This window comes from Epinephelus fuscoguttatus, linkage group LG23 (assembly GCF_011397635.1).
Source record: "Epinephelus fuscoguttatus linkage group LG23, E.fuscoguttatus.final_Chr_v1".
In the NCBI taxonomy this organism is placed as follows: Eukaryota; Metazoa; Chordata; class Actinopteri; order Perciformes; family Serranidae; genus Epinephelus; species Epinephelus fuscoguttatus.
The window spans coordinates 25,416,468-25,428,756 of record NC_064774.1 but is presented as its reverse complement, the minus strand read 5'-3'; the positions used below and the strand labels follow the sequence as shown (position 1 = coordinate 25,428,756).

Below are 12,289 nucleotides of genomic sequence, written 5' to 3'. Positions count from 1 at the left end.
GTATATCTGACATTGCTGACTTTGCAGACTTTAGGAATCTTTTATACTTGTTCTGTACTGTTAGGTGGCCACAAGTGACATCTATGACAACAAGAGTGACATAGTTTTACTTTCATCGATTGTAAACTGTTGTTAACTGGACATCAATATTGTAGATTGTTGCTTACATGTGGGCAATTTGTAGCCATGCTAGTGGTGTGGCGCTCCGGATCCAGTGCCAGTTCATCGGTCCACCCAAATACCTCAGCACCTACTGAATGGATTGTCATGGTATTTGTGCGGATATTCATGATCCTAAACGATGAATCTTAATTCCTTAATCTGACTTCTCTTTTAATACCACCATAAGGTTGGCATGTGCTCTTAAATGAAATGTCTTAAAGGGGAACTATGCCCATTTTCAAAATTCGTACATATTATTAGTGGTGGGGGAAATAATCGATTCTTGTCTGCGATGCGGACGCAGACAATTCAGCATCGACACACTACAGTTAACTTGTAATCCCTCTTCACAAAAGTCAGCAGTTGCACACTTCCTTTAATTTCATATCTAAATAATTACATTTGCAAGATGGATGTGAAGTATATGTATACTGTGCCTCAGCGTCTTGGCTTTTCCCGGAGCTTATGTGCTGCAGAGAAGCTGCTCTCCACTGCTTGATACACATTAAAACAACACACCGGAGAACGGCACCTCCCCCTTATTTTCTTATTATTATACAGGCAGGAGACTACAAGGTGCTTTCATCTTACTATATAATGACGAAAACTCTGTCTGTGGGTGTGTGTGTGTCTGTGTGTCTGTTCCACGTTTTTCTCCTCACTGACTTGGTCAATCCATGTGAAATTTGGCAGAGTGGTAGAGAGTCATGGGACAATGTGAATGAAGCAATATTACATCAATTGGCCAAAGGGGGCGCTATAGCAACAGATTGAAATTGCAAACTTTGAATGGGCATATCTCATGCCCTGTATGTCGTAGAGACATGAAACTTTGCACAGAGATGCCTCTCCTCATGAGGAACAAATTTGCCTCAAGAACCCATAACTTCTGGTGATATAGATTTTCCGCCATTTTGAATTTTTTGAAAAACACTTCAAATCGATCTCTTCCTAGGAAGTTTGAATGATCTGCATGAAACTGGGTGAACATAATCTAGGGACCAATATCTAAAGTTCCCTCTTGGCAAAAGTTGGAAAACTTACTAAAACTGAGCTTCTATAAGGCAATGAATATTGTGGAGGGCGTGGCTCATCACATAAAGGTGTATAACATCTCAAGGGTTTCACCGATCACCACGCAACTTTGTAGGCATATGACCACACATAATCTGAGGGGACCCCTCCATTATTGACCCCATCAAACAAAATGGGGGTGCTAGAGAGCTAATTTCTTATCTAGGCCTAACCGCCATATCGATTTTTACTAAACGTGGTAGATATGTAGAACAGGACGCCTCAAGGTGACTGGAGAAATTTAACTCTAATTGGCAACTGGGTGGCGCTATAACAACAGAAAAATGCTTTAAAATGGCTAAAATGCGCCCGATCACTGTGGCTCCCCCTGTGGCAGAATGTTTTTTTGTTTTCTTTTCTAATTTTTGGTATGACTTAAGTCATGGTATGGTATGCTGTACATAATCACGGAAACTGTCAGTGTGTCATTCTGTCAGTCCCATGTTTTTCTACTCACTGACATGGCCAATCTATGTGAAACTGCACATAGGCATTGAGGATTGGCATAGGTAGAAGGTAAGCTTCCAATGGGTATGGACTAGTATCAATTAATTTGTTAATTAATGCAGCTAACTTTTAAAATAAAAATGCTGCAAACCATTTATTATTCAACAGTTATAACTTGCAAACTATTTTTGGTAAAATATTACAGTATGTAAACACTGCACACTATGCTGGCTAAAATATCCCACAATGGGTTACCATAAGCAGCGGCAGATGGATCCAATCTGACTGGTTTAAAAGCCTGGAGTATGGGAGCATTTTGGCTGTAAGGTTGAAGGGAAATGTGACCTGGACAAGAGCCAGATTCATTCATTCATCTTCTAACCGCTTCATCCTCTTGAGGGTCGCGGGGGGGCTGGAGCCTATCCCAGCTGACATCGGGCGAGAGGCAGGGTACACCGCCAGACTATCGCAGGGCTGACACATAGAGACAGACAACCATTCACGCTCACATTCACACCTACGGACAATTTAGAGTTACCAATTAATCTAGTCCCCAGTCTGCATGTCTTTGGACTGTGGGAGGAAACCGGAGTGCCCGGAGAGAACCCACGCTGACACGGACGGATGCAAACTCCGCACAGAAGGGCTCCCACGCCCAGGATCGAACCAGCAACCCTCTTGCTGTGAGGCGAGAGTGCTAACCACCACACCACCTTGCCGCCCAGAACCAGGTTGTATGCAAGTAAATTAATCTGTTTATTTATTATGGATCACTACAAATACAGTATGCTATGTTTTAAAGTATCAAGTAAATCAAACATTTTTGATGCAAAGTGATGCACTGACAATTGTTTAATCATTGCATCATTGCCCTCTGAATCATAATCGAATTGAATCATGAGGTGCCTGGAAATTCCCACTCCTACATGTTTTTCCTTTGGTCTAAGACAGTCCAAAATATAAGTTCCCCAGCTCTCCCTAATCCCAAAACTAGGGTGCTAAAATTTAAATTTGTTGTGATGTCATATAGGTATAAAGTGTGGAGCTGCTCCACAGACAATGACTTGTTTTAGATGACACTGAAAGCAACCAGTGTATGGGTACATTTAATATGTCACGATTGAGAAGTTTACAATAGAAGAAAGCTCACTTGGGTATAAAAAAGAAAATTAACCTTTTGTGGGTCCACAAAATCAGTTTCCCATTTGTTGTTTCTGAAGCAGCTCCAGGCTTTGTACTTGATGACATCACAAGTTTGAGTTTTACTTATCTGGTTTCTGGCTTTGAGAGAGAGTAGCTCATGGTCACAAATACTGATTGAACTCTCTTTTGCCATGGAGACAACATAATGCAATTCTTAATTTGGGTGATGTTCCCCTTTAACAGCTGTTGGATGGATTGCCATGACATTTGGTTCAGACATTGATGTTGCACTCAGGTAGAGTTGTAATAACACTGATGATCCTGTGACTTTTCCTCTAGCGCCATCATCAGGCCAAAATTATTCTTTTGTCCAATACTTTGATATGTGATCAGATACCTTTTAAAACTCACTTTCCCATCAGCCTCAGCTGTCCTGCACTTGTTTTGAGCCAACTAGGAAATCTCAGCACACTGAGCATGCTGAGAGGGCACAGTATGTTAGCATGGTCACTGTGAGCACGTCTGCAGCCAGTTTTAGCATGTTGCTAAAAGCACAGCTGTGTTTCTTCAGCCTCACAGAGTCACTGCTATTTAGTCTTTTTAAAGATGATACAGTTTATTATTAGGATTTAGAAAAATAGACATGAGAAGATTTTTGATAGATTAGCTCACAGTTGTTGCAGACTCAGAGTACATGCAATAAGCAGAGGGTTTCTAAATGTCAGGCCAGTATTAACACCCTCCGGTGATAGCAAATGAGATGCAGACCAGCAGTGCTCCCAGCCACTTACCGGACTGCCGGTCCCCCCGGTATTTTTCCCAGAAGGCAACCGGCTGAGCTCATCTGCGACACAACACAGAGGAGGGGGAGGAGGAGGAAGAGAAAAGGGGGCGCAGGCGCGTGGTATTACGCACGCCCTTGTGTTGAATATAAGATTATAAGGCTGGAGTGTGTTTATGGTGAGCGGAGCAGTAAAGAGGGTTCAAGGCTGGCAGCGAGCACGCTAAACACATTCACCGCCAGCCAAGGTGTGACTTTGAGAGAGGGATGAAAGCGCGTGGTAATTGTGCCTTTGAGTGCGCGAGCGTGTGTGTGTGTGTGTGTGTGTGTGTGTGTGTGTGTGAGCAAGAGAGAGAACAAGTGGCTTAGTGAAGACAAGAACAATGGATAGGACTTGATCCTCAAAGCCAACTACAACCCCGCGTACACGCGCAATCAGCACGCGCGCTCACCTCAAATTGGAAGCGAGGAAAATGGGGGGAAAGGGAGGGGAGGAGTGGGGGGAGGCGGGGAGTCAGACAGGAACACTGATGAGCGTCAAAGCGGTGCGCTGCTGGAGAGCAGAGGGGGAATATTTCATAACAGGATGAGACCGCAGCCAGAGGTTTGGCGGAGGTGATGCAGTGACAGCAGAGGCGCGCGGGGCACTAATGACGCATCTGTTTAAAATTAACAGGTTTAAGAGGCAGAGCCAGGCCACATAAATAAAGACAAATAAATAAATAAATCCATTCTATAGCGTCATCCGCATTGAGGAGCCTCACTCCTCTCTCTCCTTGCACCACCTTTAAGCTGAGGGACCAGTAACAAGGCTGTCGGAGTGAGACGAGTAAGCATCCGGTTACACATTTCAAAATAAAAGCTTCATTCATGCACCTGCTTTCACTTTTTTGAGGGAAGTAATGTAGTCACAGTCACACCTGGATCTTCATATTATGAAAATCGAGGTGTGTTTGTTCATCACTTCAGTTTGTTTATCACTACTTACAGGGGGGTTGTGGCTCAGAAGGTAGAGTGGGTCGTCCACCAATCGGAAGATCAGTGGCTCAATCCCCAGCTCCTCCCTTCATGTTGAAGCATCCTTAAGCAAGATCCTGAGCCCCAAATTGCTCCCAATGGCCGTTCCATCGACATGTGAGTGTGTTAAAAACTGAGCAGGTGGCACCTTGTATGGTAGCCTCAGCCACCAGCGTATGAATGTGTGTGTGGATGTACTGTAAAAAGTGCTTTGAGTGGTCCCAAGACCAGAAAGGCGCTATACAATTGCAGGTCCATTTACCATTTACCAAGTTCTAATATAAATGTTGGCAGGACTGTGGAAGAAGTCATAGCCATATCCATCTCTGGTCATACCCTGGGTTGAAAAAATTCTGGGCTATACGCAATGAAATGGAGCATGTCTTTCAAATATCATTTTGAACTGACCAAGATTTTGTACATCTTGGAAGAACACCAGGAGAAATGGTGGGCGGAAGAGATGGGTGTCTATTTTGGATATAAACAATAACTGCTCTGAAATTATTTACCAAGAGGAGGCTACAACAATATGTCCACAACTCTCACAATGGAGAGAAATGTTTGCAAACTAATGCACATTCAGTATATGGAAAACATAACAAATGCCCTCGATCTTTCTCCATTGATGTCCACTGTCTCTTGGCAGATGACCTTGACCTTTTCTCAGTCAATACTGAGCAGAGCCTTTGTTCAGGGTTCAGTCTCATGCTCTTTGCTCAGTGAGATCATTAATAGATCCTGCAACAAATATTTCTCTGTCTTAACCTGACCCTTCGAATCTAGGCTACATGTTCAGCTGTTTTGCTGCTGATTGATTGCAGAATCTGCCTTGCAGAGCTCCAGTGTAACCTTTTCACTATGGATTCTAGAGATCAGCATTTTGAGACATCTTGCTATCTTTTGGTGCCGAAACGCTGACCTCTGGCATTTTGAAAAAGATTGAATTTGAGTTCTGAGTGTGAGACTTTCCCCCTCCTTTCTTTGATGTGTACCTGCAAGCCAGCACCTCACTTCAAAAGATGTGTTTTCTTCAGTTCTTGGGAAATCTTGTGATGTCTGTGAGCCCTACACACTGCAGAAACCAAGTTTACCCCCCTATCAGGGGACTTAAAGCGTACAGTGCTGACTTTTCCTACATTTAGCTTTTTCAAAAAAAAAAAAAAAAAAAAAAAATTCACATTCACTGTCAGTGGGAATTAGTTCCAACGCTTGAGTTGTATTTGCACAAATAGAATAAATATGTGCTAATGGACAAGATAATAGCTGTGATTTAAAGTAGTAGACAAATATTTGACACCGTTGTCTGTTTTATTTTCTTTTAATTAGGCCTGTTCAGTGCGGGGTATCAACGGTGCAATGCAGCAATTGATAAGTTTATTAATGAGAATTTTCTTTGGGAATATTGGAATTACTAAAGCAAAATATCAACTGCCATGATGACAGCCTTCATGTTAGTCTATGATCTGGTCTTGCAGCCTGCTGTCTTGGAAATATGTGAAATGGACACAAAGACATGTGTCCATTTCAAGACAAGACAAGACAAACAACAAATTACGTGCTGGCAACAAGAAAACAATTCCATCCATCTAGTGGTAGACACAAAAATTAAGTAGGTAGCCTATACACTGTGAGAAAGTCTGCATATGTTACGAAAGGTAGGAGGGGTCGAACAAACATGGACTATTTTCATGACCTATGGACTTTACGTAACTACGTAAACTACTTTACGTAAAATACTTTACATAACTACAAAAAGTATGTAATTTTATGTCACTTGCATCCTATGTAGTTATTTTAACTGAAAACAAAATCTTTTCCTAAACTTAACCAAGTATTTCTTTGTTCTCTAAACCTAACCAAGTTCCCCCCTAAATGTAACCAAGCTTTGACTGTTTCACAATAAAACTGTGACCAGTCATAACAGACTTTGCTTTGGCATTGTTTTTGTATGCACGTATTAACACAATTTGTGCCCACCAACACGAGATGCACTGGTAAGAGGCTATGTCTATTTCATGAATATCTGTGACTGTGGGTCTTTAGGCCCTGTCTTGGAAGTCTTGAAAACTACCTTTAGAGCCTTAATAATATGTGCATATTCCTAAATTAGTTTGTGTTTAATCAAGTTACCACACAGCAAACCTGAGGTGACCTCCTTATGACACACTGTAGGAAAGGGCTATGTAGTGCATAGTAGAGGTGTGGACTTTGGTCCCATGACTTGGACTTGAGTCAAACCCAAGTCACAAACTGAATGACTTTGGACTTGACTTGACAAAATCAAAAAAGATTTACAACTGGACTTGGACTTTAACACCAATGACTGGTGACTTCTCTTGGACTTTAGCCTTTTGACTTGAAAATACTTGATACCTTCCCCCAAGCTCACGGATTAAAAAGAAAGTTTCTTAAAAAGTGTACCACGAATTAATTAATTTCCCTTCATTTTTTCTGAATCAATTAACGTTAGCGCTGTTCAGTCCCAGCAAGTCAACATTTAAATCCCCAGATCCACTTTGTTTAAACCAATCGTACAACATCCAACAAACTTGCAGGAGAGAACCATGAAGAACTAACATTACGTTACTGTTGGAAAAATTATACCAAAGATAATTTCACTTGCATATACAAAACTATGCCGTAGGCTAGTCTACAAAAAATAACCTATGACCTATAGGTGCAAAGACTTGAGGGTTGCTTGAGACTTGTAAAGCAATGACAATAAATAATAAGGATGGAGGGGTTATTTTGGACCCAGTATCTAATCTTTGCCCCAGGTTACTCTGGCAGTACGTCTGTTTCTATTAACACCAGTACACTTTTATTTTCGCTCTCTTGTATTTTATTTTGAAAGTCGCGTTGCCTGATTTCCTGTGTATTCCCGACTCACTGCGTGCTCCTTGACGCAGCTCGCTGAGGCGCTGTAGGACGACCGGATAACGGGAACCGAGAAGGGGGACAGGAGCAAAACGCGTCAGTCTGACAGACATAGACGGGGTGCTATTGTATAACACGGGCCTTCTTCGGTCTTTTCACTCCAGGCTTGCAGGAGGAGCGGCTGCTTTCTGTTGTGCTTTTGCCTCTTTTCGTTTTTCTCTCACCGCGGAGGCAGAGACGGAGCGCGGCAGCGGGGCTCGGTGTTGCATCGGCCGCTGGCGGAGGACCTGCACATGTTGGCGCGGTGAGGGAGCGCTTGTTTCCCCGCCCTGATACGGTTGGAGGACGGCAGGAGGTGGAGGTTGTGTGGAGGGGTACAAACCGCGACGAGAACAACATTACCCACCTCTGAGAGAAAATAAATAAATAAATAAAAACAAGCAGGTGCGGCCGCTTGAACGGTCGAAAGAGGATCCGTTAAAAACGAGCGAGAAGGACAACAGTGATGCGGCAACCGAGGTGGGCCCAGATTGATGATTTTATGATATCATCATCCACCGCCAGGACCGATCACTGATTTTATTGATAAGGAGCATCATCGAGGAGAATAAGCTATAAACTGACCTGGGGTCCGTTTGTTTGTTTTTGAGCTGGATAAACAGGAGGAGGTTAATCGGTGCTTGATTACAGTGATTTCTTTACATAAGGAGCTTTGTGATCAATTATAGAAATAAATATCCAAATTTAGGCCGATGACTTAGTCTGTGTGTGACGCCAATACAGCAGCAGAGAGGCGTGTGTGTATGTGTGAGGAGACGCGCCTGTCTGAGCATCATCTGGTAGCTGCACAGGCTACTCCTCCACTGGGATGATACACATGCCATTTTTCATCTGTGCGTGAAAAACTGAAGAATCAGGGATGCTGCTGATGCTGCTGCCATTTCCTGTCCGGCTCTGATAGAGACAGCGAGGCGCACAGCACGGGACTGGACATCCAGAAAATATCTCTCCTCACCTCTCCTCCGCCTCTGCACCTTCTCCCCCCTTTATCTCTCCCCCCTCTCCTCCTCCTCCCTCCTCTTCCTCCTCCTTTTCCTCCACCACCCCGGAGCGTCTATTCATTCTGATCAATTGATAATCCATCTGTGATTCAGAAAGCCACCCACTCCTCCATCCTTACCTCCATCCTCTCCTCCATTCACCCATACAGTCTCAAGCGCCTCTTTACGCACTCACACGCGCAAAGCACGCACGCAACAACACCACCACCGCATCACCACCACCACCACCACCACCGCCATCTACAGCCATCATGGAGACGACCAAGCTGCCTCCGTCCAGCCCGTCCTCGCCGACCACCAGCTTCTCGGTGCCGTCCGCGGAGAAGGTGGACGGCTTCCCGCGGAGGTCGATGCGCAGAGCCCGGCAGAGGAGGTCCCACAGCTCGTCCCAGTTCCGCTACCAGAGCTCCCAGGTGGAGCTCACCCCACTGCCCCTGCTCAAAGGTGAGACACCGCTTCACTGCCATGGGTCAATATATCACAGTGATAGGCCTGCCATAGGGATGAAGAGTCCAACAAGGTCACCATAAAGTCTGTGCTTTCACTTTATGCATTTATTCCTTGTTGTTTAAACACTTCTAGATGATAATGAATGCCATCACCTGACTTTACATAAGCCAACCATTGATCAGAACTGTGGAGAAGAGCTATTGATGTATTGTATTTTCTACTGATAGGTATCCAGTGATACATATTGTCCTCTCTGTCCTTGTCCTTCCTAACTGACAGAGGTGATAGCAATGGCTTTGATTTATTGTCTGATAGGAGCCAGTCTGGTTTTTGGATTCTTGTAAAGGCTGGTTGTTGGAATGATTGGTTTTAGGACTGCAGCTATCAGTTATTTTCATGAATAATTAATCATTTTGTCAATTAAATTACAGAAAAGAGTGAAAGATGTCCATCCTAGTTTCCCCAAGTCCAAGGTGACGTCTTCAGATATCTTGTTTTGTCTGAAAAATAGTCCAGAACATGCAGAAATTAAGTTTAAGATGATTTAAAACAGAGAAAAGCCGCTTATCCATACCTTGGCGATGCTAAAATCAGTGAACATTTGGTATTTTAACAGTTCCTGTCACTCGACTAATTGATTGATTGAGAAGTTTCAGGTCTATTCATTTAGTTGATATCTCAATTTGACTATTGCTAAAGCAGGTGAAGATCAAAGGGCATATAGCTAAAAAATGACACTGTAGGATCAGATTAGTAAGAAATTGCAAATTTTCCTTCCCATCATCCTCAATTTTAGCAACAATCGTCAACTTGATCACAAATTTGCAGTATTATTGTCAATGAAACTTGCTACATGCCTTCAACTGTGGCAAAGGACGAGTTTGCCCAAACGCTCAAATCCATGTGTGCAGAGTCACTGCGCTTAATGTGGACCACTTACACACTCATTAAAACACAATATCAACTTGTCTCCTTTATTTGTTGATGAGGAAATGCTAGAAGCATCTCCCCATTATGAGGCCTCTCTCCTTGACAGACCACTGCTGCCTTAATTGCCTCATTAGACAAACCTCAAACAAAACTATATCCAGTACCAAACATACTAGTACACATTGTGGCTAAGTAAAGATCTTGACATCCATGATAAAGGCAGTCAAAGCTGCACTATTTGCAGGTCTGTTGTTGCCATAGCTCTAATCCCAGAGCTGCTGTTACTACACAGAGACCACTTTGATCTATGTGAGCTTGTTCAGCATCCTCTCTCAGAATGAAGGCACAAGGCTGTAAAGACATGGAACCCACTGGCTTTCATTTTCAGATATACTGTGGTACTTTCCTACAGATGCACCTGCTCAGCCCACAGACATTAGTATTTAGAGCTATTTATTTAGTAAAAATGTCAAACATTTGCTGGTCTCAGCTTCACAGATGTGAAGTTGTTCCTGTTTAATATAGTTTTTAATTGAATAGCTTAGGGTTTTTGGATGGTTGAGCAACAAAACAAGACATTTTAACCTGTCACCTTGGACTCTGGGCACTTGCGTTGAACAATTTCCACCCTTTTCAGACCTGTTATACACCAAACACAGAACCAATTGTCTATCAGTCTGATGACAATACGCCTCTGGGGACAGATGTTAATATTTTGGGGGTTCAGGTGTAGCAAGCGAACATCCGGGCCAAGACCTCCTCTTTCGTGCAGCAGTCATTTCAGCTAATCTCTATAAAAAGATATCTGCATATGACTGCAGATAAATACATTTAAAAAAGCTAATAAAGCCCTAAACTTTCAGACGATAGCCGATAGGTTCTGAGATTGTATTTTGGTGTTTCCGCCTCTTTTGGTCTTAGGGGAGTATAGTCAAGAGAGGCAAACCAGGCAAATGTTTTGGGTCCCCCAGATAGTTTTGGAAGAAGGGTGCCCCTTAAATTGGCAGATTTTGCAACTATAAAATCCCCTTAAACCTCTCATAAAGAGTAACTATACAGTACTCTTTATGGCTACCAGTTGACAGCTGAATATCATTAGTAAGGACAGTCAGCCATTTACCTGCAACTGTCATGTTTGGTGTTAAAGTCAGCACAGTGAAACAAGCATACCAGAAATGAAACAAGGAAGAAAAACAACACCAGGGACTGTTAGGGGGCCTCGATGGGCTTCTTTCCTTGGGGCCCTCCAAGAGTCTAGATCCTAGGCTCAAGGATCACCACTGTTTTCTCTCCACATGGACTCTTGTTGCTCAAATGTGATTGGCCGTTACCACTTGTACTTGTTGAGACTACAGTTGGAAACCAGAATGCCTTCGATACCAAAATCACGTCCCATTGCCTACAGATTTTGCATACATATACAGATATCTGTTTACAGAGATGAATTAAACACTAAATGATGAATTGATAAATCAAAAAACAAACAAGCTGCTACAGCCTTACTTGGTCTCGTATGACAAGTAGCTTTCAGCTGCTAATGTTAGCTGATGTTAGCAAACTTAAGCTCAACGTGGAATCATTTAGCATTTACCACACAGTCGCTTTAACCCCTAAGAGATATTTTCTTGTCGTGTTAGAGAGAGAGGTCCAAATCAATATTTTTTACCTTTTCTTTCCACACAGTAAACAAGACCTATCTTTTCACATTCCTCTTTTCTGTATATGCTTACTCAAGCATCTCTATTCATTTATCTGTGCCTCTTCCTCACCTTCTGTATCTGTCTTTGTAACCTGTGTGTGCAGTACAGGGGCACATTGTAAGTTCTCATGCCTCTGACCCCTTTTTATAAGGTTACCCCCGTTTCATGTAGCCTTCAATCTCTTCCCATCAATCCTTTTATGAAGAGAAGACCTCTCTGCTTTTAGACAGTGTATGAGATGCGTGCAGCTGTGTGTATGTTTTTACACCTCATTTCACCAGCTTCAACTTCCTCTCAGTGAAGGGCGCGCGCAGCATGATGATGGAGGGTTTTCATTGCATCTTTGCAGCACCTTCCGTTCAGAGCTCTCTGTGCATATGTGCTGGAAGCCTTCATAGACAGAAGTCCCAGTTATCACATGGCTGCTGCACCGCTGCGGCACTGTTTCTGGATCCCCAGGAGGAACTGATAGTAAGATCCTGCAGCACCAGCGCAGGAGAAAAGCCTGGTGTGGGGAAGTCTGTAACGGGCAGTATGTAGGCCAAGTGTAGACAGACTTGTGGGTGTTTTGCCCTCAAGGGAATCACTTTCCCATTGTTAATTCGAACTACTCCTCCTGCTAACAATGGCACATCTCTTTCACTTCA

General features: G+C 43.1%; 1 protein-coding gene across 1 annotated transcript in view; it reads left to right on the top strand.

The window, feature by feature from the left end:
• Positions 1 to 7,546: 7,546 nt before the first annotated feature.
• Positions 7,547 to 12,289, top strand: part of ppp2r5b (protein phosphatase 2, regulatory subunit B', beta) — a 52,664-nt gene continuing 47,921 nt past the window's right edge. The window contains exon 1 of the mRNA XM_049568943.1: positions 7,547 to 9,006. Within this exon, the coding sequence (XP_049424900.1) occupies positions 8,814 to 9,006 (193 nt within the window). The 5' untranslated portion in view covers positions 7,547 to 8,813. The remainder of the gene's footprint in view (positions 9,007 to 12,289) is intronic.